Below are 27407 nucleotides of genomic sequence, written 5' to 3'. Positions count from 1 at the left end.
AAATCAGTACTACTTCCGGACTTTCCGGAAATTCCGGACTTGTAGACACCCTGGTGACTATGCTGATCCGGCAACAGCGCACAGTGACTTTGCAGCGGCCCGCGGAATTTTCCCACACTGACACTTCTCAGCTGATTACTGCGGACCCTGAGGGACACAAGTAATTAAAACTGAACTTATCAAAGAGCACTCGGGCGCAACAATTAGGGCTGGACAGCGGCCGCGGCCGCGGAGGCAACCGCGGCGCTCTCTCGCGGTCGGCGAAGAAACAAACACCCGCCAGCGCTGAAACAATCGGGTACCTATTTACCTTCTCCGCTATTCTACTCTACTACGGAGAAGCACGGTGGCCCCGAGAGAGTGTCCAGTGCACTTCACTGCAGCGCAGATATGCATGAAATCATACAGAACACAGTTTAACAATTGGACCGCGTTTAACAGAGAGGAACCAAGCCACATCAGCTATTACTAAATTTAAAGGGGCAATTTACATTTTTACAAGAGAACGTTTGTGCGGATCTCTTTGGAAATTTTAAGGAATTTTCTTCGCACTAGGAAACAGATTCACTGAAATTTGCACAAAAATCCGGAAAACAGTTTTTAAAAAAATAAAACAATAAATTGACCGATTAGATGCGGCATTAGCTGATGTGGCTTGGTTCCTTTCTTCTTAACTCTGTCCAATTCTCGGTGGGTATACTAATGCTCAATGCGGACAATTTTTTCGAACTCTGAAAACAACTTTCCCTTCCTATCAGATTGACGACTGCCTGATTAAGGGCTCGGATAATTCAGATGCTTTTCCGAGTCTCCTCTGTTTGGATTTGGTTCCTGCTGGAGAAAGGGGAAGGAAAGAGAGGCATCCTGTGAGGGGATGGCGGCAGAACGTCAACGAAGATATCTTGAGATGTTTGTTACTAAATAACTTTTAGGAGGTCAGATACATGGGGTGTTAGGGTGTCGCAGCGCGCCAGAGTGCACTGTAGGAGACGCCTGTATGTATGCATATCGCGGGTCTCGGAATACTATAGAATGCATATCGAGGGGTAAGGAACAATACCGCCTAGAACTTACAATTTGGCCAAAATGAGCGAGCGATTTTTCTTCATTTCACAGTACAGTACGCAAGCTGATACATTTTAGTTTTTTCCAATTCCGCATGGGAGCGCGATAGTGACGCTAAAATGTATGGAAAAATTCCAAATCTACAGCCATCAAATCACAAAAATGGAGAATTGTTTTCATCCTCATGCAAAACCACCATGCAGCTTGCAGAAAGGCGGTATTGTCCCTTAGCTATCGATAAAGACTTTTTTAGAATGCTCTTGCCGCGGGCTGATTGTTGAAATTGGTAGACAAAGCTATAGACAAAGAAGGCAACAGAGATATGGAAGAATCCTATTGGTGGAAGCAGGTGCTTGCAATGGACAAAAGAGGTACGTAAAATACAAACTATTGGCAACCCACAAGGGACTCTTTAGTTAGTCCATCACTTTCTCCCTTAGTCTATGGGAACCACCCATTCCAACCAATAAGATCGTTCCACGTTTCCTACAGCATCTTTGTCCATCGCTTCATCTATCGCTTTGTCCATAGCTTTGTCTATAATTTCAACAAATAGTCCGTAGGTGTCGTGGCAAGAACCAATAGACTATGTTAATTCTGATGGATCAATGTTGGTATCCAGGATCGGACGTTGCGTATTGGTTTATGCCTCTTGGAGCGCACGTTTCACACGCAGGTAGACACAGCACCGGTTGAATTTCGTCGCCACCTGACGTAAGAGCGTAACTCAATTTCCCTATGAGCCCTGTCCCCGTATATAACTCTATACTTCCGGGGCTCATGAGGAAATACATATACGTTCTTACGTCACAGAGTGAGGCTTGGTGCGATTAGATGAATGGTCGGAGAACAAAGTGCCGAAGCCTCCCGCCTCATCGGCGCGGTGCACTCACTGCACTCGCGAGTGGCGATGAGTCAGCAAGTGCAAAATGGCATGTGAGTGTGAAACGCCGAGCGGTAAACTCCCCCCTGATAACGCTGCATAGGAAAGCGGAAACGCAAACGTAAACTGACCCAATCCTCGACGTTGCCAGGATCCCGAGTCATCAAACGACTCTACATCATTAGATAATACCGACGTTCTGACGTATCATTCGAGAGTCTTGAGGCGCGGGCGTCACCTGAGGGGAATATAACCGTTTTTTTCCAGGACTCGGATTTGAAGATAAATGGATGCAAATCGTGGATAGAGGGAATAAGGTAGGAAATGAGGAGATGCAATCTGCCGGAGGAGCATTGACACAATCGCTATCAGTGGCGGCTGGGAGTCGCAGAGCGCACAGAAGCGCTATAAGAGCGACTTGTTAGTAGGATGTAAAACCTGAGGGCCGATTATTGAAATTGATAGACAAAGCTATGGACAAAGAAGAGAAATGGGATATGGAGGGGTCCTGTTGGTGGAAGTGTGTGGTTGCAATGGACAAAGAATGTAGGTAATAGACTAATTAATGGTAACCCACGAGAGACCCTATAGTTAGTCCATCATTTTATCCCTCAGTCAATTAGGAGCCACACATTTGAACCAATAGGATCGCTTCATACTCCCTATGTCTTCTTCGTCTATCGCTTTGTCTATCAAATTCAATAATCAGCCCGCTGAGGGCAAAGCTCGAAACACGAAAACTCTGAGGAGTTTATGGTGATAAGCTGATTACACGCGTAGAAACCCTGTCCCCTAAGAAGATGCGACAGAGCGCTAGCACCTCATTCCGTGGTTCGAATAAAATGATAGATTTTTTAGAAATTTGAAGTCTGGTGACTTCATGTGCTTCAATACTTTTCAAATAGCTTTGAGGAAAATAATTCTGTAAGATACTTAGGATCGCATTTTCAAGGATTCAAGTAGATTTATTTGAAAATTAAATCGCGGGATACGCCCGGTAGGAACTAGTTACTTTTTCACTTTAAAAAGAAAATCAACACTCAGACTTAGAACGTGGCATCAGTGGGTCTAGGCGAAGATCATCTCATCATTGTTTCATTAACACCAGAGCTACGGTAAAAGTGCGGAACTCGGGTCTGGGCGGGTCCAGTCCGCGATGCGTTTAATGGACAGGCAATCAAAAACGGACTTGGACAATCATCATAAGTTGCTTTCATTTACTCATGCCCATTGAGAGCATTTCTAGAGGAATTCTTGCAAAAAGAAATGCACGGAGAATTATTTGACGTTTGCATTTCCCCCGGCTAGCAACTGTCATGATTCGAAAGTGAAGGATCCAGAGAGTACACTTTAAATATTGAACTAATTGGGTTGAAAGAGACTGCCCATAGTCAGTTTTCAAGATTTTGAGAGACGTATATTGTGCTACTTTTCTTCTAGTGCTGAAATTGCTAAGAATTAAATACATGCTTCTCATTAGAATCATAAAATTTTAATGCAAAAGCTCAAATTTTTGCTGTTAGAAGCTTATCAATAATATCAAAATTCATTTTTGAATGACCTAAATTGAGCGAAAATTACGTTATGAAGGTTGCGTTAACAAAATATGTAGCTGACAACACGGATAATAATAACACTTGTAAAAATCAAGCCTCTTGATGGATATTGCACATTGGTTTATCTTTCTTATCCTTGCGTTTAAGTCTCTATGTTAGTGTGCAGTAGTTCCTCACATCTTTTCACGACTAAAAGCCGTTGCGTAAGCCATTCGACTCTGTGACCCCCCTCCCCCTATAAGCCACCCTTAAGCCAACCTCTCGCCCCTATTTTTGTATTACATAAGCTTGGCTTAATCACCTCCCCCTAATTTTACCAAAAAATAAAAAAAAATACCTGCAAAATTTCTAGCATTATTAAATGGAAATTATTATTTTTTATGATAGTGACAAGCTTACGGAGGCATTGGCCTCACCCTCCTTCCCCTTCGTAAAAAACTGTGCGCAAAGTTCAGTTTCCTTCCCATAGTGGTTTAAACGTAATTCATGAAACATGCTCGACGTAATTTGTGTCTAATCATACAGTTCCAAACGAAGTCTCCTCACATACTCGCTGTTGATATTAAGTACGATTTTTTCAGTCGACTAGAAAACAAACGAATTGATGAAATCTGGAACAAGCTATTGGGGCACGTGATATCAACTAAAATGGATTGACGTAGGAGCAAAAAGGTAGCAATATGTTACTGAATAATACATATTTGTCTTCAGTCCTTACAACGAGAGATTTTTTTTTATTTATTCTACATTTCAATTGAACTTAAAAATGGTCCGCATTTTTGATCACTTTGAATTGGTTTTTACCTCAGTGAAAGTCTCACCTTTGGTACGAAAATCAGATCGGCGGTCACTTGTTTCTATAACCGTGGAGATAAAACTGTTTAACATGCCCAAAATTATGCGGGAATGGAGAAAGAAAGGAACCGATAAGAAGAAAAAAATCGATGGTGAAAGTACAAATTTACGTCGACGCGTTGTAATTTTTCTTATTTTTTTTTGTCTTGAAGAATAATCGATGGATGATTCTTATCCATCCTGAGAGATAAATATTTTTACTCTAATTATTCAAGGTGGAGGAAACTACGGTATGCGCTATCGCAGTGGATGACATCATTAGTCATGTTTTTCGAAGGGCGATATCCCCTCTAATAATGGCCGTATGAATGAACGAAGCGTTCCGGAAGATCTATTAATTTTGGCTTAAATACAAGTTTAAACCACCAAAACGCAATTCTGTGACCAGCATTACTGACATCTCAGTTGCGATGTTTCGAAATCTTCGCTGCTATTTTACTCTTCAAAAGGAGACCGAACTAACATCATGGTTTGCCGTTTTCACAGAATATTTTATATAAATAAGAGAAGAAAAATCGCTGAAATTGTCAAAAAATGACTTTTATTAGTTTTCTATGTAGAAAATAAAGCGTGACAGGAAGTCTGCAACGGCGCAAATCGAGATACGCATTTTCACGGTTTCACCATCGATATACAGGGTTGCCACAGAATCCAGAATATAAAATTTCCTGACAAATCCCTGATTTCCCTGACACATTTTTGTGGAATTCCCTGACAATTGAAAATATGACATATGGTTGAGAGGACAAAATTGAAAATAGTTTTCAGGTAAAAGTTGTTCAAAACCTCAAACCCATTCCAGAAAGCAAATTGAGCCGATTTAACGAATTTTCCGACATTTCCCGGTTTTCCCTGACTTTTAAAAATACCCAAAAATTTCTCGGTATTTCCTGACTGTAGCAACCCTGGATATACTTTTCTTGCACATTTACCATTACAAATAGATAAAAATGTTGAACTCACCTCAGTAAATGCGTGTGTCTTGACTAAGCTCGGGACTGGAACGCTAAGTTCCTCGCTAACGGTGGGTCCAGGGGGTGGTAGCGGACAGGGCGGCACGATGACGGGCCTCTTGGGTGTGGGTCGCCGAATCCCGCCGACGCACGGGATCTTATTCTGGGCCCACGGCGAGGGGGTCAGGATCCCGCCGGGGGTCTTCAACCCGCGCGCCACGAACCTCTCCTTCCCCGGCGGCGAGATGACCGGCTCCGGTAGAGCCTCGGGGCGCGCCCACGGTCCATGAGGAGGCATCCACGGCCACTCCGGGGCCTTGCTCAAGTTGTACGGAAAATTCCCGAAGTTGTAGTTGAGTTGACTGTGGAAGTAGTGGATCAGATGCTCCGGGGGACTTAACCTAGTATGGCAGCTCGGGGTGACTAGAATCTTTTCGTCGGGGCCCCCCGAAAGGGAGTTGAGGATGTGCTGATAGTTAACGTTACAATGGAAAGCCGTCTGGTTCTCCGCTTCCGGCTTCACCTCGAAGTGCGGCGGTTTGGCGCTGGCCTCGATCCGCGAGAGGAACTGGTCGTAGCGCTCGAACTGGCCGCCACCCTCGAGGGTCCCCAGCTTCTGGGCGATCAGATAGCTCTCCTTCAGGACGTCCGTTTGTCCCTGGTCCTGAGTCTGCGGCAGGGGCGGTGGTTTTGTATCACAGTCAAAGTTCCGCTTCCACTGGGGGCACTCCCGTTCCGGGCTTTGCCATGCTCTTTTACTTCCGGTGGGACTGCCTCCAACCCAGCAGCTCCCGCTTATTTCCGGCCCTATTTCGGATTTGCTCCCGACCAGGAGGTTTTCTTTCTTATCTTGCTCAACTCCGGGTTGAGTTCGGTCGTTTCTGGGCTCTGAGCTTTTTGAATCTGACGCGCCAGAATGCCGGCCAAGGGTAATGGAGCGTTCGTAGAGATGTTGATCTATGAAGACGGAGATTTTTAATTGGTGGGCGAGACTCATGAACGATTCGAGGCGCTTTTCCGGAAGTGTAACTTCGCCACTGTACAGAAAGCAAAGCAAGGACTCCATGTCTTCTGCCTGCACGTCTTGCAGGATCACAGTTGCTTGTTTCTTCTTTCTGTGTATGAGGAGGATCTCCTGAAACAAACATAAAATCGAAGGCTTAGACTCATGGAGAAGAAAAGGAACAAAGGGAGAACAATCTTACAGTTTTCTACATTTTTGCTCCTAATTCGATTTTACTCTATAAGTATGCACGGCACCTCTGCGGGATGGGAAGAATCTAAGATTTATTTTCTCAATAAAGCGTAACGTGAAATAAGTTTTTTACGCTTACATTCAAAACTGTTTTAAAGCGCTTAAGTGCACATCCCGCTTTGATCAACAAGTGTCATTAAGCGTGGGTGAGTCAAAAAACAAGAAAACAAAAATAAAAAAATGAATTTACTTTAGTGTCAATGTCACGTTAGGGATTACTTCTTAAAGCACATGAAATGGTTATTACTCAAATCAAATTTGAAATTTTCGTAGGATGCTCACAGTCCGCGAATAAATAACGAGCAGAAGTTTGAAAATCTGCGTAGAGCATCAACAAAAATTCATTTTTATACAATAAAGAAATCGGGGCCTAAAATCCGCGATTCTTTTTTGGTAGAGTGGGATGAACGCAGTGGAAGCTATTGAATGGCAACCGACACTCTGAGGAAGACTGCGTATTTACTTAAGTCGCATAAATAATCAAAAAGCTAGCGGAAACTAGCGGTTAGTGTTTTTAACAACTTATTTAAATCATTATCAAAGCCAGATGGTGAATCGGAGAGAGGAAAATTATAGTCATCAGGGGCTGGCAAAGGCGGCTGGCCTCGTTATAGATTAAAACGGTCCACTTGTTGCTCCTCCACAGCCATCTATCATTTAAATTATGAGATAGGAGTGACCATCGCAGGAAAATGAACGCGCTTACTCGCGCCGCGCCGTCTTGTCCTCTTTCTCACGAACCAGAAAGTTTTTGGTGGTCATTTCCCTTCAAATCTATCTAGCTCTACATTTTCACAATTTTCAGTCTTAGGAATTCAAATCAAAAAAAAAGTAAGGGGCTAATTTTTCCTGTCATCATTAATCATCGTCGTTTTTACCTATTTGGAAATTGCGAAAATCCTCTTGAAATGTTTTCAAAGAGAGGATTACGTATTTGCCTCCGTTTAAAAAAGAGGTAGGTTTGAGTGAATAAAAACATGAGAAAAATAAATTTTCTCCTCGTGATTTTCTCAAATTGATTATTTATTCATGATTGAGAATGTTTAACCTATGCTAAAACTAATGTGCATTACATAAGATCAATATTTTAATTTATTTCTATCATTAGTATCGTATGTTTTTCTAAATTTCCTAGATTTTCTCAATTCCTATTCCGTTTGAAATTCAATAAAATTCGAGGTATATCTGAAAAGCCAGTTTTTGCCAGTATAAATATGTAACTACGGCATGGGTCATAATTTTACATCTTTATTCCTTAAACCAGACCCTGCAAAGAGGGTCTCTTGTGGCGATCAAGTTATATCTATTTAATATCTATCTAATAGCGATATATACATATAAAATCATTTAAAATTGCGAAAAGTGTACGTTATCAATTACAGAGCACATTCCTCTGTTGAATTTAAATTACCGCCAAATTTTTCAAGTTTAAGGATATTTTTTTTTGTTAGTATTGAGGTTTCTTGTGCTCTATTAACCGAGCTCGCCTCTCCAAGAATTTTTCATTTCTCACAGTGTCTGCACGGCAAAATTCGCTTGAAATAAAATTAGTGTAGAAGTGTCGGTACGTGGGGGGGCTCCTCAGAAGTCATATTTTGACGGAATATTAGCCCATCAAATTATAGGTCGTTATATTTGCAACCGCTCATTTTGCAAGACAATGATTTCCCCCTCACGCACGGTTCCACTGTCGAGTTGGGGGGCCATTCAACTTACTGCTGGCTTCGAGCATAGCCGCTGTGTAGTGCTTATTAATTCCGAACCAACGAGAACTCTTTATTTTGTTCTCGCCCGCGGCACTTTTGCGTTTTTTGTATGAGTAATTGGAATGCAAGTTTGCGTTCTGAACGCACTTAAATGTATCGGCTGAACAACCAGATTTACAGCATACACTTTTACATACCTGTTCACCAATTATTTATTTATCTGGGTCAGTGTGGTTCTGTTGTCTCACTTTTTTTTCCTGATCCACGCGATTTTAGTCGGACTCTCGGGGAAACGGTTACCGAAGAAATACATTCATCAGCCTTCATTTATTCGGCGATAAAAGGGAGGGAATAGAAGTTCGTCGAGGATAAGGTCTCTGCTCATCAATTAATAATTTGCAAATTTTTTATTATTTTCCAAAACGTTGGTTCTTTTTTGCTCTGTCCTGTTCAAATTTAGGGGCAGTGCATCGAATATGTAATGAGGCACATAAAAATGCGGTAGAGAAAGCGCATTGATGATGTTAAGTTTAAGCGAATGCACCAAAGTGTTTGCATATTAAAGACTTCTTACAGCTTGAAAATTGTACAGCTTTCATGGGATGGATTGGGCTCTCATTCAACTGTTTAGCATTAAAATCCGAAAATCTTTTTATCACTCTTGCCTAATTAAATAATGAATCTGCGATTAAAAGACGATAGTTAAGTCACACAATAATAGTTAATGAGTCCATATACGCAACACTTGATTGTGCCAATTTAAGTCATAAATAATTATGACCATTAAAAAAAGAGAAGAAATAAAAATGTTACGAGCTTCTGAAGTATATATTGACAAATAAGCCTCTCATTGCTTTTACACAAAAAATAAACCCTGTAAGTGCTGAATCTGAAGAATTGAGATATTTTCATACTCTTATGTTCCTCTGGAGGAGGATTGAAAAGATTCAAAAAAGGGGGGGATAAGATATTTTACGAAACTCCCTAGAGACTAGATAGTAGATACGGCAGGGGGTCAGGAGTTCACTGAAAAAATAAGTTTCGGGCATAACGTACCTACATCTTTAAAGGTTGCTGATTCAAGTTTTATACTTTGCTGTAATTCAACAAGGTACAATCGCAAAATTGGCACCCCCCCCCCCCCCCAATATATTTTGTTTCTTGATTAAAGGAGCAACCAATCCCTTTTGCACTCATAAATATAGTACAGCAAATTCGTCGAAAAATTAGCTGTTTTTTGCAAAAAAAGACTTGAGGAGACCTAACTTTGTACACCCGATACAGTGACAAACTCTGAATCTTGTCTGGATATTAGAAATTACAATTTGCAAAGTGAAGGCTGTATTCCCGCAGTAAATAATTATTGAAAAATTGTATGGGAAAAACAGGTGCTTATGAGCACTTGTCCTTTTATTAATTTTTCTCCAGGCACAAGACTCAACTCAATCCGGACGTTAAATCGTTTATGAAGACAAGTCAAAAGAAAAAAAAGAAACTTTTTGTTTGCAATAATAGTTGCCGCGGGCGGCAGTCGGAACATGCAAAAAACGGGAGAACTTTATATCGCGTGCGACTCTCTTCCCCAGCCCCAGCTCCAGATCCAGAATCCGTGGGCAGGTTCGTCCGACGGGCCGCCGCCGATCGCCAATGCGTGACATTTATTGTTTTTTAGTGTCGGGAGCGAGCTTGTAGTGTGTGCGGAATGTCCGAGGAGTGTCTAACTAGTGGCCAACTAATGACCAAATAGTGAGCGACCGGTAGGCCATCGAGCAGACGCGGCGACCAACTCCACACTCCACAGCAACGGCCAGTCGGATCTCCTTTAATAATAGAACTCCACACGAAGCCCTGATGCCAATTTTGTATAATGGGCCTCTTGCGAACTTTTGCCAGTACTAGAAAAAAGAGTTCCTGTTGTCTAAGTAAAACATTATTAGATTTTGTCCATAAAAAAATGATATTAATGCTGTTAATTACAAATATAGATTTATTATAAATTTTAGTCTGAATAATTTTAATAAAAATCAACCGTATATCTTTAATGAGAGTTTTTAAGTTTGATACCAGGGCCGGATTAAAGGGGTGGTCACATGGGCCGCGGCCCATGGAGGCAAATCTAAGGGGCGGGAAAAATTTGCAATTTTTTAAAGTGTAGGTATGAAAAAAAATCGGATTTATAGAAACAAAATTACAAACGAGAAAAGGTGACAAAATCTGTCATTTCCTGAGAGTATACTAATTTCTAATTCTGTCGTCTCTTAGTGATACAAGAGACAGCACCCTCAATAAGTCGAGTTACGAGAGAAACCAAACACGCAATTTGGCCTAGAACGGCGCGACGTAGAGAGAAATGATAACGAGGACTTGAGATGAAAAGGAGAAGCCCTCGGAGCGGCGATCGGCATGTAACATATATTAACGCCTACAAGACTGCATGCATACTTCACGCATTGCGCCAAACACAGTGCGGTAATGCAACTGCGGTCAGCGTGAAACGCATAGCACCTACAAGACTGCGTGAATACTTCACGCATTGCGTCCAACACAGTGCGTACAGTAGCGGTCGGCGTGAAACGCATAGCGCCTACAAGACTGTCGGAATACTTCACGCATTGCGCCAAAAACGGTGCGGTCTGCGCGGCGCGGCGGCGGAAGTTACAATCATTGAGCCACATTTATGTTTGTTCTTTCATAATTTTTTCGTTCCATTCTTATGAATGGAAGGCCTTGTCCACACAGAGATAAGTTTACGAGACTTAACTTTCGCGCAAAGTTCCGTGAACTTTTGCTAGTAGCGTTGACAGGGCTTTCCCAAAAAATGGGTTCAACACGAATAAATGCGTCTTATGCACCCCTCTCCCGCTGGCACGTTCATTTGATGGTTTTTATCGAGTTTCAAAACTAATGAGAAGGGAGCGGAAAAATATAGGCGACCCATGGGCGGCAAGTTGATGAATACGGCCCTGTTTGATACCGCAAAAGAGGTCGTTATAGTGGTTTTATTTAATGTTGTTATTCTGGCGTAAGGTGGTTAGCTATATATGCCAACCAAATTTTCAAAACTACGATGAGCAAATCTAGAGAAAGGCTGAAGCCCTTCCTTTCGGCAAATATTTAATTTTACATGAATGAGCCACCCTAGTTTCACAATACCATTTGCAGCTCGAAATGGCCGCCAGAATATGTTGCAGTTTTTTTTTAAATAAAAAATAAGGGACATAAAAACGCAATTTTCCCGATATCTTTTCAAATTAAGTTTAAGATGTAGCAGTACTTTTTTTATTTGTTTTTATCATGAAAATGTATTGAAACGGCGAGCTCTTCCAGTTTTGAGTTCATTGGTGAACCGGAGTGATTCATCTACGTCAAATAATGTGTTTGACATAGTATGTTTTTTGAAGCGGGAGACTCAATTTTTTTTACGATGGTTGTGAACCTGGGTAATTTTTAATCCATTTTTCTTAAAAAAAATTTCCTTCTCTCTCTGACATCAGATTGCAATTGACTCATTTGGAAAAGCTTTCTCTATTTTCCAAATAGATACTATGTGATCTGATCTGGAGGACTTTATGGTTCGTATGATCACCAAATTGTGTCTTTTAAAAAGTATCCTTTCAGAGGTGTTAATTTTATTACACGTTCCGAATTCTTGTCGGAAGTGTCAAAAATTTAACTAACTTTACAATCCTTTGGTTTCAGATCTAGGTTGAGGTATAATAAACGCGATGATAGCGAGCAGCAAGCATATTTATTACTCATTTTTCTCAATTCAGAAGAGTGCAATGCATCAATTATTGAACATGTAGACGGGAAAGTTCCAAACCACGTGTCCCGGTTTGCGACGTTGCAGACTTCCTGCCATACTTTATTTTTGAAGAGAAAAACTAACGCTCATTCTTTAAAATTTCCGTGATATTTCTGTTCTGTACGAGGAAAATTCTGTGAAAACTTCACGTAATGATGTTGATTCGCATCCAGAAAAAAAAAATAAAATAATAGGAGCGGAGACTTTTAACAGAGCCAACAAGTTTGGGTGTTTCACCTTAGATATACGGTTGACAATATTCGTTTGACGTCATTGCCGATGTACCTTCCATTAAGTCCACGTATCCTCCTAATTGTCGGTGTCATTGCACGGCAAAGCCTCAGCGATGTTATAAAAATACCGAAAAACGGAATGTCGGTAGAGCTATTTTTCTCTGCAGTATAATGCAGTAACGCCCTTTTTTGGAAGTTTAAACAGGTTCAAAATGAGTCCGGCCCGCGTCAAGATGTCATTGTTTACCCATATATTTATGTATTTAAATGTTAATGGCAGGAAAGGGAGAAAGTCCGCGTCTCAAAAATCTGCAGAATCAATGGATATTGATGCTATTTATTTAACTCTCCTGATTATCATTAAGTATTACATTTTTTCATACCCGAATTCCTTAAGCGAGGTAACAGGCGATCGATTCGAGTTTTGATCGTCGTCATTAAGAAGTCATGTATACGAACTCTGTTTAATGATGTGCAGTCGTTAAGCCATTTGCATTCATTTGTTTTGGGCGATCGACGAAATTTTGGTGGGTCAATACATCAAGTTGACACGCAAATTCCGAGTCGTGGGAAAGGTCAAATCGGGGAAAAATGCCCGATAATCCTTTTCTTGCCGAAATGTCTAACGTATATGTTTAAAATGTCAGAATGTAGACCTTCAGATCAACATCGTTTTACAATGCCTAAGTTTTCACTCCGAATTAATTATTGCCTTTTTAGACAAAGAGGGTTTTATTTAGTTTTATTTTTTGGGTATGTAAACTACGTTTAGCCCGCTTCACTTAGTGTTTAAATGATTTCGCAGTTTTCTGACCGGTCGTGCCAAAAACTAGTCACGCAACTTTTTCATGAGTGTTAGCAGTTTTCCGCAGATTTACTTTGCGTGTGAGAGTGATGTTAAAAAACGACCATCCTGCCATCTCTGATTTACAAATTATAGAGTCATCAGTCGGAGCAATCATTACAATTACAGTAATTATTGTATTCCAATTGAATCTAGTGCAGTTTTTACGACAATAATATAGGTTTAGTGATTTCCCTTTTCATGAAATACGTACTGCTTCTATAAACAGTATTAAAATCGTTCCTTTGTCGATGAGAGTGAGTTTAAGGCATCAACATATTTGAGTTAAAATTCGTGACTTCATTTGAGCCTGCCCTCTATCTGTTCTAAATTTTATTTTGATTTGTTAGATTACAGAAGATTAAATGGAGAGAACTCACTTTCGGAGAGAACGACCTCAATTCGCCACACCCAGTATATTTGTCCAAACAGATCAAGATCTGCTGAGCACTGAAATTGGTGAAAACCCATGGAATGCTTTAATACTGATGCTATACAAATTTCAAAGTCTTTTTTCCCCTAAAAAAATATACATGAAATAATTGGGTTGAAATTTTAGAGCCGTATTATTTTCTTTTTTCTCTGTGTATTATATTCTGCAATATTGATTAATATAATAGTGATACAATTTGCTATGTATGTTTAGTGAGTTAAACCAAACATAGCACTATACGACTGAGTATTTTTTCCATACATAAAACTACCTATATGAACTAATTACGCGATACTCGAAAAGGAAGCCCGGAAATCAGCATACATGTTTACTCTAGAGCAAACAAACTTGCCATTTAGTTGACGTGAAATATATTTTCGAAAAGGAATTCGACTTGCATTTGCTTATGGGACTCATCCTTGCATCATGATGACAGGTGAGTGTCGCAGTTGAACAGTTGGCCAAGCAAAATAGTCGTCTGGGTCTTGTTTGTCTAACACATGGCTTACCATGTTACCCATCGGTCATCATCGTTCCAGAAACACGAAAGTTAATCTCAACGAGTAATCCTCAAACTATGAGTCGCCAATCGTGCAGAATTCGTTAAATATTTCATGTCCATTCATCAAATTTTTTTCATCCCTCTAGGTACTCCTGGAGATCTCTATCCCGGTCGAAGATGGACTAAACCGGCATCGCTGGGATTAAACGGCCATCAGAGTCCGAACTCAAGTAGCTTCTGTCCGGTGTGTGTGCACATAAACAATGGAATTATTATTTCCTAATAGAGGGACTCATTTATCACAACTTGTCATCTGCAGCGATTTCAGGTCTCTTTCACAGATCCGAGCTTTTTTTTCTGCCTCCGGTCCAACGTTGCCGCTCGGAGCGAGCGTTCGCCCGATCACCGCACGAGGAAGTTCCGAAAGTTCCCTTTTTCCTGACGGTCAGGCGAACGCGCCACCGTGTCAGTATCCTGGCTGCGCAGTCGCTTTTCGCTTATCTGGGCTCAGATTCTTTATCCTGGGGAAATGAAATCGATAATCGCCGCGGTACTTGTACCACGCTCCTGCGAGTGGCGGTCACGGCGCAGTTAGGACTTCGCCTAGATCTCTTTTCAGCCTTTGTCTCTTGCCGACGAATATGAATGCGGGGAGACGCTGGTTTGCACCAAAGGAGAGAAAGTCTGAAAGGGTCCAAATTTGCCCATCTCACGGCAGAAATATTTTGGACGTTTGATACCGACAAGCAATGCATTAAAATATGTAGCCGCCGTTTTTTCTATCTTTGCGTTAGAGTCTCCAAACTTGCTATGCTGCATCCATCAGATGATTTTGCAATGGACCACTGGACAAGTTACGACTTTAAGCATTCTGATAAAAGATTTCTCTTCAAAATTTCACATTGAACACGTTTCATGCAACGAACCTTACAGATATTGAATTCCAGCCAAGATATTTACGTTTTTACTTGACAACGGTTACGACAAATTTGAATTTCCCACACACAAGAAAACAAGATTTTACTTGCACCAAATCGCGCATAATTACAACGGTTCTGACAGGCTTTTCAACAAAGCGGTATTCCTTTCCCACCTTTGGTTCTTCTAAGTATGGGAACAACGTGCCATAGCTGAGCCGCAACGCCGAGATTGAGGTTGGCATATTTTCATACTGCAGAGACTCAGTATGCGATCCAACTCAAGTAGATTCTTGTTTTTTCTTTCAGCGAGAAGTTTGAATTTTTGCATGCAACAACGAATATCTTGGCTGGGAGTCAATTTTAGTAGGTTTCATTAAACAAATCGTGCTTTACGTGAAATTTCGACAGAGAAACATACACAGTGATGCTTAAAGCAACTTGTATATAGGGTCTCCTCTTGTTGGACTCAGAAAATCAGGATTTAGCTACTCGGCACGACTTATTTTTTCCTTGGACATTCCGCAATGTGAGTCATACTCATAGGCGGATTCAGACACCTCGAACCGCGGGGGAAGAGGGGGATGGAAGTAGTGGAAGGGGATCTCCGTCAAGAAACATCGAAAAAAATCGAAATTTTAAAGCATTAAATATTGATGGCTAAGAAACGCCGCCTATCTGCAAACTGCCAATTTGGCAGGATAGAGAAGAAATTTCGCTTTTTTCGTAATTATGTGGTTAGATTTTCAATTTTTTTAAAATACACTTCAGTTTATCTACAGCGTTCTTATGCGCAATTGGAAAAAACTAAAAATATCAGCTGGCGTCTTTAATACTGAAGAATGCGGCAAAGTCGCTATAACTCATTTTCGCCAAAATTGTCAGATAGGAGGTATTGTCCCTTAGCCCTCGATATGCAGTTTGAGTCAATTTTGTCATGAACAATTACCAAATTACAAGAGCCCTTCCGTCATCTCTCCTCTTGTCCTTCCTTCTTTCTCTCTCCCTTTTTCCTTTGGATCCGCCAAAGAGTGAGATAAATGGAGATGTTGCATGTGTGAGGGATTTTCGATTTGACCATTGAATCTTGTGTAAAAGTTCGCGAAAAACACGATGGTGCCACTGGTTTTCTCTGAAATCATCTCCTAAGCTCAAAAAAAGCTCTCAAAGTGAGGCCAAAATGAAGGGAATATCCCGCCCTACCCTGAGAGTACACCTCTACATCAAAACAAACTCTCCGTGCAAAGATAGGGAGCAAATACATTAGCAGGGTTGCCACTTTATTTGGGGACTCCAAGACTGAAAATACGACAACCTTGCTAATGTATTTGCTCCCTATCTTTGCATGGAGAGTTTGTTTGATGTAGAGGTGGACTCTCAGGGTAGGGTGGGATATCCCCTCCATTTTGGCCTCACTTTGAGAGCTTTTTTTGAGCTTGCATGGGAGATGATTTCAGTGAAAACCATCGTGTTTCTCCCGAACTTTTACATAAGAATCAATGGTCAAATCGCAAATCCCTCACACATGCAACATCTCCATTATCGTTATCCACAATGACGTTCCTCGAGTGGTGAGACCTGGATTTCGACGATGCGACCCATTTACGACGACACTAAAATCCGTATCGATTTCAGTCTAGTCTGGTCTGGAAGTCCGAGTCGGACTCCGCGTGTGTCGAATGAAGCGAGCTAGTGTGACGACTCGGACTCGACGAGCTAATTGCTCCCACGGAGAAAAAAAGTTCGGGGATTTGCGCCGACCGGTTCGGTAGGCCCGACTTCGGCGTGAGGAACTGAATATTCGGGGGCGTATGCGGGCGTGTTCGGCATAACACACCGTGGTCCCAAATTGGCCTTTGTCTGCTGATCTGAGCATTTTTCGTTCTCCGTCCCGAAGTTTTTCGTTTTGCCGACTGGGTATTCGTATCAAGCGACCGAAGATTTTAGCAGACAGGGAACGACGCTAGCGCTCTCTGTCTCTGAACGCAGGAATTTGATGACTCCGCAAATCAGTGCGCGAAGCGCGACGTGCATCGTTCCGTTCGGAACAAAACTACGTAGTGCGTACGATCCGAAGATTGCGAGATGTGAGTTTACGAATTCCTCTTATCGTACACTTTAAACAGACACGAAAGTATAATTCTTATCCATTTCTAAATTTTGCAAGTAAAAGGCGTCCGCTTGAATGCCTTCATCCAGCTCGGCTGGACTTCAGAAAGTGCGTATCATTTGTTGTTTTCTCTCAATTGTAGAATTCAAAGTGACAATTGTTTCTCAAGTGACTCATTAATCATACAGTTAACTTCGAATATCGACTTAGAAATCAGCTCATAGCTTCTCTCAGTGCCGGAACTCGATTGTTTTTTCTCTTATCGACCTAACCTACAAAATCGTTTCGCTTATCCGCTTATAATCTAGGAAAGGAACTAAACCATCCAGATCAAATTGTAGAAGACAGGTTTGAAGTATAATTACTTTACGAGACTTAGGTATGCCAGAGGGAAAGTTCATTGCCCATTTGCACATTTCTAAATGTTTATACTCAACTTTAAATTTCTGACCAGAGACGGTCATCTCTACTCTCATGTCATGTACCTTACTTTTGTCCAAAAATGACTCGGTTTTCTCTGTATAGCTTAGTCCTAGTCACCCTCAAGTATGTGGAAAAGTTCACAAAGTTAAATTTGTGTTTCCAATTTGCTGAAAGGTTATCATTGACCTTGATTTATTTTATTTTAACTTATTCTTTCGTCTCCTGCGAAACATCAAAGCCTGCATCGTTCATTATTATAGTTTCCAGCTCTTTACTGTAATTAAATTGCGAAACTATAATTTGATCATTAGCAGAATATCCTTCGATGTACACTTTCAACCCATAGAACTCGTAGCGCAGACTACGGAGCTACAGTGATTGGCACGGATGAGAAGTCTGTAAGTAAATTTATGCACTAACTTAACATGGCCCCATTATCAGTTGCAGTGTTAATATTATGTCTAGATTTCATGGAAACGGTTACAGAGTAGGGAATTGGAAGTCTGCGGGAGAATTGATCCATTTATTGCCAACATTATCAGTGCCTATAGCCAAGTTTTACATTTGTAGCGAATGATGCGGTGTAGGAAAGCTTGAGTCCTCCTTTCCTCTGATTTCTTTCAATTGTAGATATGATTTTAAATTTATTATATTTGTGTAAGGGAGTGTACATATTTTATTTATTGGTGATAACAAATGGTTCCTTTTGCTGGGCACTTTCAATTTAATTATATACTTAGTAGACCTTTCGTACCTAATATTATCTATTTGCTATCTACCTAACTTATGTTCTTGTTTGTACCTTGCTAAGTGCAGTGATTGTTATCTTTAAAAAAATGCCTTGAAATTGAGCAAAAGATATTATCTGGTGTGAACTTTGGGAACTGATAACGGTAATGTGCGTTTATAATTTGAGTATGTATTCTATCCTCGTTCCTTTCCTTGCTATCTGATCTGAGATTTTTTTTTTTTTAAATTTTCATCATTTTTTCATGTTCCATAGAGAGAGTAAAATGAAGTAAAATAATAGAATAAAATAAAATAACGAACAAATCCATGTAAATTAGATATATCCTGGTTGTCCACAGTTCAATTCGAAGATTAATGCAAGTTTTTCGCCGTTCCTCCCAAGCGTCCGGCATAGCTCAGTAGGTAGGGTCTTCGATTAGCGTTAGGTAGGTTCTAGGTTCGATCCCCGATGTAGGCAAAAATTTCTTCCCATCAAATCATTGTTCAGGCGTTGTAATATCCTTCTGTTTTTTTTTTTTTTTTTTTTTTAATTTATTTGTGGGGGGTTCGGTAAAAGGCCCCCTCCCCAGGCTAAGAGCAATAAGAGCCCCCCTGAATTTAATGCAACCTTGATAAGATCCACTAGACTTCGATTCATGCATCCAAGAATTTCGGTTAGGTGTACAGAAGCCTTCGGCACGATGAGCCGAAGTTCGGTTCCCCGGACCGAGAACTTCGTGCTGACAACCGAAAAATTTCGGCTCGTTCTACCGAAGAACTGGAGTTCAGTGAACTGCTATAATTGGTGTTCCATATGAACCAATCATAGCGGCACAGGCAACCGAAGTTCGGTAGCTGACGCCGAACTTTTTTTCTCCGTGCGGCGAGGAGCATTGCGAGGCAGACGCGGTGCCGGCGACGGTGCACCTGTATGTGGAAGTGTCGCCGATGGATGGACTTGGATGGAGATGGACTGGTCAAGCCGCTTGTAACAATTTGCCAAGAGTTGATATGTCGTGCAGACGGCTCGTGCATACGAGAACCTAGACAGATTACCCGCTCCCGCTGCCGCGCGATCGCGGTACTTGCTTCCGATCCCCGACCCACTCTCTTCCTGCCTTGCGGGTTGCATATCCTTGCAAATTGTTGTGAGTGATCATCCATCATTTATAAATGCATGGTGTCTAGACATAGGCGGATCCAGGGCGGTGTTCGAAACTCACAGGCGCCAACGCGCCAAATGCGCCTAAAAATGGGCCATGGCGCCTATAAAATGAAGGCTCTACGCCAACGTGGCCCCTAAAAATTGCCCCCTAAAAATCTGGATTTTCACAGGAAGTCACATAAGGAAAGAATGATGAAATTTCAACTTTTTCTCTTTTTTTTTTTCTTGGAGGATGACAATACTTCCTCTCTACCCTAGGGGAGCGAGAAAGTAAAAACAAATCTAATTGAATTTGAAAAAACTCGAAAATTTCAGCACTACAAGTGAAAGCTTGCTTTTTCTATTCTTCACGATTTCATTCTTAGTGCTTATTTGTCTTCCCCAAGTTACAGCTACCTACTAGTTCTGTTACGAAAACATCTTGCGTCTAACTTTTCAATAAATATATACGCAAAAAGTCAATTTGGCCCCTAAGAAATCTTCAATGGCGCCTAAAAATCGGGCTTGATGCGCCACATGGCTCCTAAAACTCAAAGGTGAGTTTCGAACACTGATCCAGGGGGAGCGAATGAGCATGTGCCGCCCCCCCCCCCCCCCGTTCGCCCGAAAAAAGGAGGAAGAAAGAGGGAAGTGAGAAAGAGAGAAGGAGTGGAGGAGGGAAGAAGGAATTAATTCAGACGAAATTGATTCAAACTGCATCGGTATGCTTTAAAATTTCAAACATTTTCTGAGAGAAACCCCCGCTCCCCCGTTTGAAGTGTCTGGATCCGCCCATGTGTCTAGAATACTACTTCAGTGCCCTATTCCCTGATTTTTGTGATAAATTTCTATTAAAAACCCAAGATTTACCCTAACTTCTTTCCCGTTCCCCCTTTGAAGTGTCTGGATCCGCCTATGTGTCTAGAATACTACCTCAGTGCCCTATTCCCTTATTGTTGCGATAAATTTCTATTAAAAAGCTTACTCTAAGTTAACTCTAACTTCCTTCCAGATTCTTTTCTTTTTCTCGTCGGCGTTAAGAGGCGAATTTTCATTCGCTTGTCATGAAATTCCATTGCTGATCCCCGAAATAGCTAATGAGCTACGAGTAGTAATACTTAGTGGATTTTTCCTCTCATTAAAGCTCCCAATTAGAATCGATAATAAACTGATCGTGACAAGAGTCTGTCTTTTCAAAAAAAACAAAAAAACGACTGATTCCGGAAAAAAGCCTGCGAAATCAACTGAATAAAACCAGTGATAATTTGTGAGCTTTCGCTTCGTTTACTCTTGGCCTTTCCCCCAGATTTGAGTGGTTTTTTATGATGTTTTTTTCGGCCACATATTTTGCCTTTCGCCCTTTTTTAAAATTGCAGATCTGGATGTTCTTTTTATCTCCTCCTTCGATGAACTTCACACATTCTAACCCTTCAAGACAGGGAACGGTTAACGAGTGTTTGCATTAAAAACTGGAAACACCACACACCCGACTTATTCCAGAAATATTCACACCAGAAATATTCCAGCAGTCAGCAACTGGCTTTACCAACACCCTGGCTCCTGTCAAGTTCTTTTAGCGTGTTGTCGCTGTGAGGAACTTCTGCGAGCACTCCTGTCTATCTAGATCGTTAGCATCCGCACGCGGAGCGGCGAGAAGGGACAGAGATTAACTTTTATTTTGTCAGTCCGACACCCATAAATTCATCCGATTTGCCACGGGGGAGGAGTCCCAGCGGGCAGGAAGCGGATTGAGGAGGAGCCGATGACTTGTTCACAGGTTGCCGTCGTAAGAGAAAATTCTGACATTCAGACAATTTAAACCGATTTTACTGTTAATAGTCTTCAGTCGAGAGATTTTCCCCCAAAAATTTAATTTTTCTCGCAATTTTTGGGTTATTTGAGGAGCCTGGAGGACAAGGCGCATAAGTGCAGTTTTTGCTTCTTCGAGAAATACGTGTTTGAAGTTTCGTAATTACATGGATCCTCAGGGCGGAAAGGAAATTCACATAGCTGACTTTTTGATGCTCAAAAATTGGAATTTGGCAGCGAATATTTCCCAGAATATGCGGTAAGACTTGTTTTACTTAAAATCATTAATACCTCAATTTTTTCAAAAACTGGCACTTATGCGCCTCACTGGAAAAAAAAAAACACATTGGATCTAGAGTCCTGACTCTTAAAAACATCGACGAGAAAAAGTACTCTTGATTCAATCAGAATCTAGCTTAAATCAAGCACCAGGCCTCTTAATTGAAGCGGATTTCGTTTTGATTCAAGCAAAAATCCGATTGAATCAAGAGTATTTTTTCTTGTCAATGTTTTCAAGAGTTTGGACTCTAGATCCAATGTGTTTTTTTTCCGGTGCTTGTCCTCCAAGTGCCTCATTTTAGCTTTTGGGATTGTAAAATCTTTCTCTATTACCCATGACAATTTTTTAGCTACCTGTCACCAATAGCTGTAATTTTGATCTGAACCATCGTGTTTTTAGTATTCTAACATTTGGACGCCGTACTAACGGTAAAAGGAACTATGTGGAAATGAATAAAATAAAAATGAACTATGTAGCACTCAAATCCTGTGCACATAGTTCCATTTGATTTTACTCGTTTTCACATTGAACCTTTTAGCATGAATTCGTCCATTTGTGGCGTGGATCTCGTTTTCTTTTCAAATTCAAACGGTTAAAGTCTTGGAGCGAAGTCATATTAAGTAGTTTGGATTGATTCATCTCTCTTCAATTCGATGCGGGTTTGACGACGACTGAAATATGACCCACCTTCCATTCTTTCTTTTATTATCATAAAGCGCATAAAACTAAAAGACTTGACGTTATAGAAATTCAAATCACAAACATGATGGAACGCTGCGACTGTTGGAACGAAAAATGCACCAGCCGGCCACCTCATGAAATTCGGGCCCTGAATGCTGGACACGGCAACTCAGCTCATCCGAGCGGTGCTTTATTACCAATCAGCAGGTTTGAGTCAGCACTGGGTCGGTTTTGTGATCAGATGTGCAATCGGCTTCGGTCAGAATCGGGTTATTTGGGATTGGGCGGTTGGCTGATGGGTGGATGGAAGTTGGACGACAAGTTTCGATGACATGTAGCGGTCATTTCGCTACGTTGTCATCATTGTTTTAAAAATATATGGATTGCAATGGCAGTATCCTTTAGAGTTTTAGTATTTTTCAACCCTCTTTCAATTAAATATAGTTTAATTGTTTAATTTATGTACACGCACTTTCAACTCATCACGTTAAAAACTCGAAATCTCTGGCATGTAGTGTACAAAAAATTTAATTATTTCTGAAAAGCAACTATGAAAACCTTCGTACCCGCATCAACCAGTCAGATTTTGGAAGGTGATCACAATCGTTTATAGTTTAATTTCCACTCTCAAATAGAATCATGGCTACTTTGTCCAAAATTTGAGAGGTTACAAATTCAATCAACAGAACTCAAGCAATTTGAAGCACCGCATTGGACTTTGTCTACTCAAAATTTCGATTGGACTTCATACGTAGAACGGAAAGTATACAACAAAGTAATTAAGAAGGCGGAGAAATGGTGCTGCTGGGTCCACACCATTTCGCAGGGAAACAAAGCCACGAAATTCCAAAAATTGGCGCAATGAATTGGACCCAGCACCATTTCTCCACCTTGTTACATACAGTTCGAGCCACTTCTTAGTGTTTTTTTTTTTTTTCAAAGTAATTAAGTAAGTATAAGTTAGGGTAAATTTTCGGGAATGTGCGGTGACTGAGAATCCAGCCAAAATGCCATTCGGTCTTCAGCAATATCAGAATGTTTTTTTCCCGGAAATTTGTTAGAAATAAAAATGACAAGATTATCGCTAAAAACACTCATTGAAAAGAGAAAATAAAGAAGGAAAACTGATAGTTTTACCTTGGTTTTCCCCAATTACGTTGATTTTTTTAGACTTAGACTACTTTTTCAGACCGACCGGGCAACACGAAGACGCAACGCCGAAAACCAGGCGAAAATCAGGGATACGATTAACGCGATCGCGGACCGGGTGCAGCATACAAATATTTTTCATAAAGTTTTTCAGTAGTAGTGCTTTACCATGTAATGTTCGTTTTACGGACGTCGCACATCAAAGTTTTAGTGCAGTGACCTGATGATGATCGTAAAAAGATCGAAATAGCCAGCAGTCTAAGTCTAAAAAATCAACGTGATCCGGAAAAACCAAGCTAAAATATCACTTACGATGAATCCCGATAAAACAGATTCAACTTCAAAATAAATCAAGTTCAGCGAACATTGTAAAACAATGTCTAAAAGATAGTAGCACTGAATGTATTGGTATTAGGAGTGTAGCCGAGTGCTAGAAATAATGTATAAAATTTCAGTTAAAAAAACTTACATTTTATTAACAAACTTTGACCGAAGCTTTTCGAAGCAACCGCTTCATCGTCAGGGTCACAAAATAGATAGGTATCACAAAGGCCATGCATAATTTAATTTCAAACAAGGTAACAGATTTCAGTGGTAACAATTGATAACAAACTACTTTTACCTACAGTTGGTTATCGATTGTTGCCACTGAGTTCTATCACTTTGTTTGAAATTAAATTAAGGCCTTTGTGATATCTATTTTGTGATCCTGACGATGAAGCGGTTGCTTCGAAAAGCTTCGGTCAAAGTTTGTTAATAAAATGTAAGTTTTTTTAACGAAAATTTTACATTATTTCTAGTACTCGGCTATACTCCTAATACCAATTCAAAATAAAGAAGGATAAGAAGAAAAAAGCTGCCTTTCGATAAACCAAAATCCTGTGAGAAACGTCGTTTTGTCTGAAGCAAGTTTTATCTCGGCTCCATTCTTTTTCACGGATCGGAGTAAAAAATTAAAATGCAAGCTTTGATCTCGCCTGATATTTAAGGAAACTTCAATTTCTCCGACCGAGGGTCACAGCGAATTTGCCCACTTCCGCCGAGCCGGAACAGCGTCGTCGGCATGAATGAATTACCGAGCGTAAACCGAGTTTGGGTGGACCGACCGGGCCATGATTTCCAGAGTCTGCCGAAAAGCCGGGCGTGCTTACTCATGAATATTTATCAATTTATCAACGTGCGTTTATGTGAATCCGCCCGAAATTGATTCGGTCCGCTCGGTCATTGATCACTCTTCAACGGTAAATCACGTAAAGTTCAAATGTGACGCGCTTCGTGATCGCCCGATGGGCCTTAAACGATCACGAACCCGAAATTAAAGGCCCACGCGCAGCAGGGAGCGCTCCCGGTTTTGAGGATCCTCGGGAGGTTTGCACCGCGGGCCGCGGCCGCTTTCGCGATGAGCGAATTTCGATCCTCGCCGGGATCGCATAAGGAAACCGGCAGGCTCGTAAAGAAATTGAGTTTGAATTTTTCTTCGGCAAACGGGGAGCTCCGCAGTTAACGGTTCCTCGTCGATTACTACGTCCATTCAGCCAAAAATATTGGATTCGAGTTTGATCCGAGATTGTTGCCGGTTGCCCGAGAATATTTTTTTATTAATAGTTTACAGCCATCCGGCAACAATGTTAATTTTACACTCTTTCCACACTGCCGCACTAAGGAAAAGCGCCGTGTGAACCTTCAGACGTTGCAAAAATTCTTTTGATTAAGATGAAATTTATTGGAGAAGTTGAAATTTGTTTTGTTCGTAATTTAATCTAGAATATCTGACAATTTTAAGGAAGAGTAAGCATAAATTTACTCAAAAATATAATTTATCCGGGGAAATCTGGCAGCTCTCGAATGTTCGTACGACTTTTTTCCTTAGCGCGGCAGCACAGAGTGTAATCAGACCTGTTTATCAATGAAAAAATGCACACGGGAAAAAAACTACGCTTCGAAAGGGTTCATTGATGAAATGAACTTCATTTTGCAATTTCGAACCGCAATTTCTAGCTTGGATTAGGAACAACGTATGTACCGTTAGTTTCCTCATGAACACATGCTACGTTTATGATATACGTTATGCGTTTATGCGATGAGCTAGAAATTGCAGTTCCGAAAAGCAAAATGTAGTCCAAATGATCACGCCATTACATTCCTGAACAACGAGGGAGCCTACACGTAAACGTCGTTTCATTTGCTTGCTTCTATTTAGAACTATTTATACAAATATGTAAATAAAGAGAAGAAAATCAGCTGGGTTGAATGTAATTTTTTATCATTTGAAATGACAATAATTCTGACAGACTGTACATAAACTTTATAAAAATCATAAGTTGAAAACCGCTGACGCCGCAAGTTTGAATAATCGCGTCAAAAAACGTAGTGCGGCCGGCGCGCACGTTGCGGAACAGACAATAGCGCCTTACAAGACCGCAGGATACTTCGTGTATTGCGCGTCCAGCACAGTGCGCCGCGCCGCGCCGCGCGACGCAAGCGCCTTACATGTCTGCAGGATACCTCGTGCATTACGCGTATACCGCGGAGCACGCTCAGGTCGTTGTAGAGTCACATTTTCTTGCTGTCGACCTACCCCAGTGTACACCATTTCCGAATAGTGCACAACACGGGCTTGCAATCTTACGATCACAGGATTGTAGAGATTTTGCAATCCTGAATGTTTTTCGGTGAAAATACAATTTAAGAGTGGAGGGTTTTCAAGATGAAATGCCGTGCATCGTCCAGAAATGTCAAACTTAGTTAAACTTCCAGGGAGAAAAAGTGGACATTTTTTCTAAAACAAAAATGTAGCAAAATTCCCAAAAAGATATATTCTAAGTTTCACATTCACACAAAAATGAACTCTGGCAATCCAACCCAACTTCGGCAATGTTTGCAAAATGACCTACGTGTACGCCTACGGCTAATATCAAAAAATTAATGGGGGGGGGGAGGGGAGTCCACCACAGCACCGTGACGAGTCGGTCTCTTGGTGGTTTCCCGGGCCCCCTCGAGGAGTTAGTCCGCCTCTGGCCTCTTGAGAACTATTCATTAAAACATGACTTGACGTTGGTGAAGACTTTTTGGTCGGAAGAGGGAATCAGTAACTCTTTGTACCGCTCTGGCTGCATCGTCGTAAGTACTTACTATTCTAAAGTTGCCGAAACATTTTTGAGCCAAAGCATACTAACCCGGGATGGTAGTGATTAAACATTCTACTGGGGGATAGTTCCAAAGATAGGTGAAGAACGGGAGGAGAAAAAAGGCAAGGGTCGGAGAGCGGTCTTATGAATGGATTTGCGATTCGAATTACTCGAGGAAAATCGCGGTGCGCAATTAGTGACTCTTATGAGAAGTGGAATGTGTGTCATAAAAATGAAATATTGTCAATGGAGGTTTTCTTCCGCACGGGTTTATCAAGAGACCCAGTTACCGCGCTGCGCATATTTTATATTCGGAGCCGGCGCGGTGCGGCGTGTGTAAGTGTGTTGGGGGGAGGGCGTGGCGGGGAGCAGGTGGTTTCATTCATACGCTCAAACCACTTTAACGGAACCGCGTCAAATTCAAATGTGATCTCTGAATAATTCGTGAATCTCAAATGAGCTGCGGTCCGTTTTTCACAGCCACATAAATGAAATATGCTTAGCGAACAATAAACACGGTAACTTGTAAATTATCCAGCGCGCGGCGGTAATTAAGACAGGTTCTCAATGAGAGCAGAATCACGTGCAGCGATTTAGATGTTTCAAAATTATCTCCGATTTGTGTTTATTTCATTAAAATATGGGAGCTACATCGAAGAACGTTCATTTGTCGGGCCGCGCATGAATCATGTTGACGGGAAGCTATGAGCGCGAAAAGAATTCCAACAGACGATGATTCAGACGCGATGTCCGGAAGATAGATCAAGTTCCTACCTAGAGGATACAGTAATAATGCACGTAATCGTAACATACAGTATGCGTGCGCATGATTTTTACGCTCAATACTTAGAATATGAATGAAAATTGTCTAATTTAGAGAGAAAGTTTGATTCCCGCACTCATCTCTACACATAGATTGGGCCGAGTATATAGAGTTAAAAGAAATC

At 41.1% G+C, this 27407-nt stretch overlaps 1 protein-coding gene across 1 annotated transcript in view; it reads right to left on the bottom strand.

Moving 5' to 3' along the window:
- LOC109037612 (uncharacterized) overlaps positions 1–27407 on the bottom strand; it is a 144884-nt gene that overhangs the window by 30987 nt on the left and 86490 nt on the right. The window contains exon 3 of the mRNA XM_019052374.2: positions 5323–6447. Coding sequence (XP_018907919.2) covers positions 5323–6447 — 1125 coding nt within the window. The remainder of the gene's footprint in view (positions 1–5322; positions 6448–27407) is intronic.

The sequence above is a fragment of the Bemisia tabaci genome, chromosome 3 (assembly GCF_918797505.1).
Source record: "Bemisia tabaci chromosome 3, PGI_BMITA_v3".
NCBI lineage: Eukaryota > Metazoa > Arthropoda > Insecta > Hemiptera > Aleyrodidae > Bemisia > Bemisia tabaci.
This window is presented reverse-complemented; position numbering and strand designations above follow the sequence as displayed.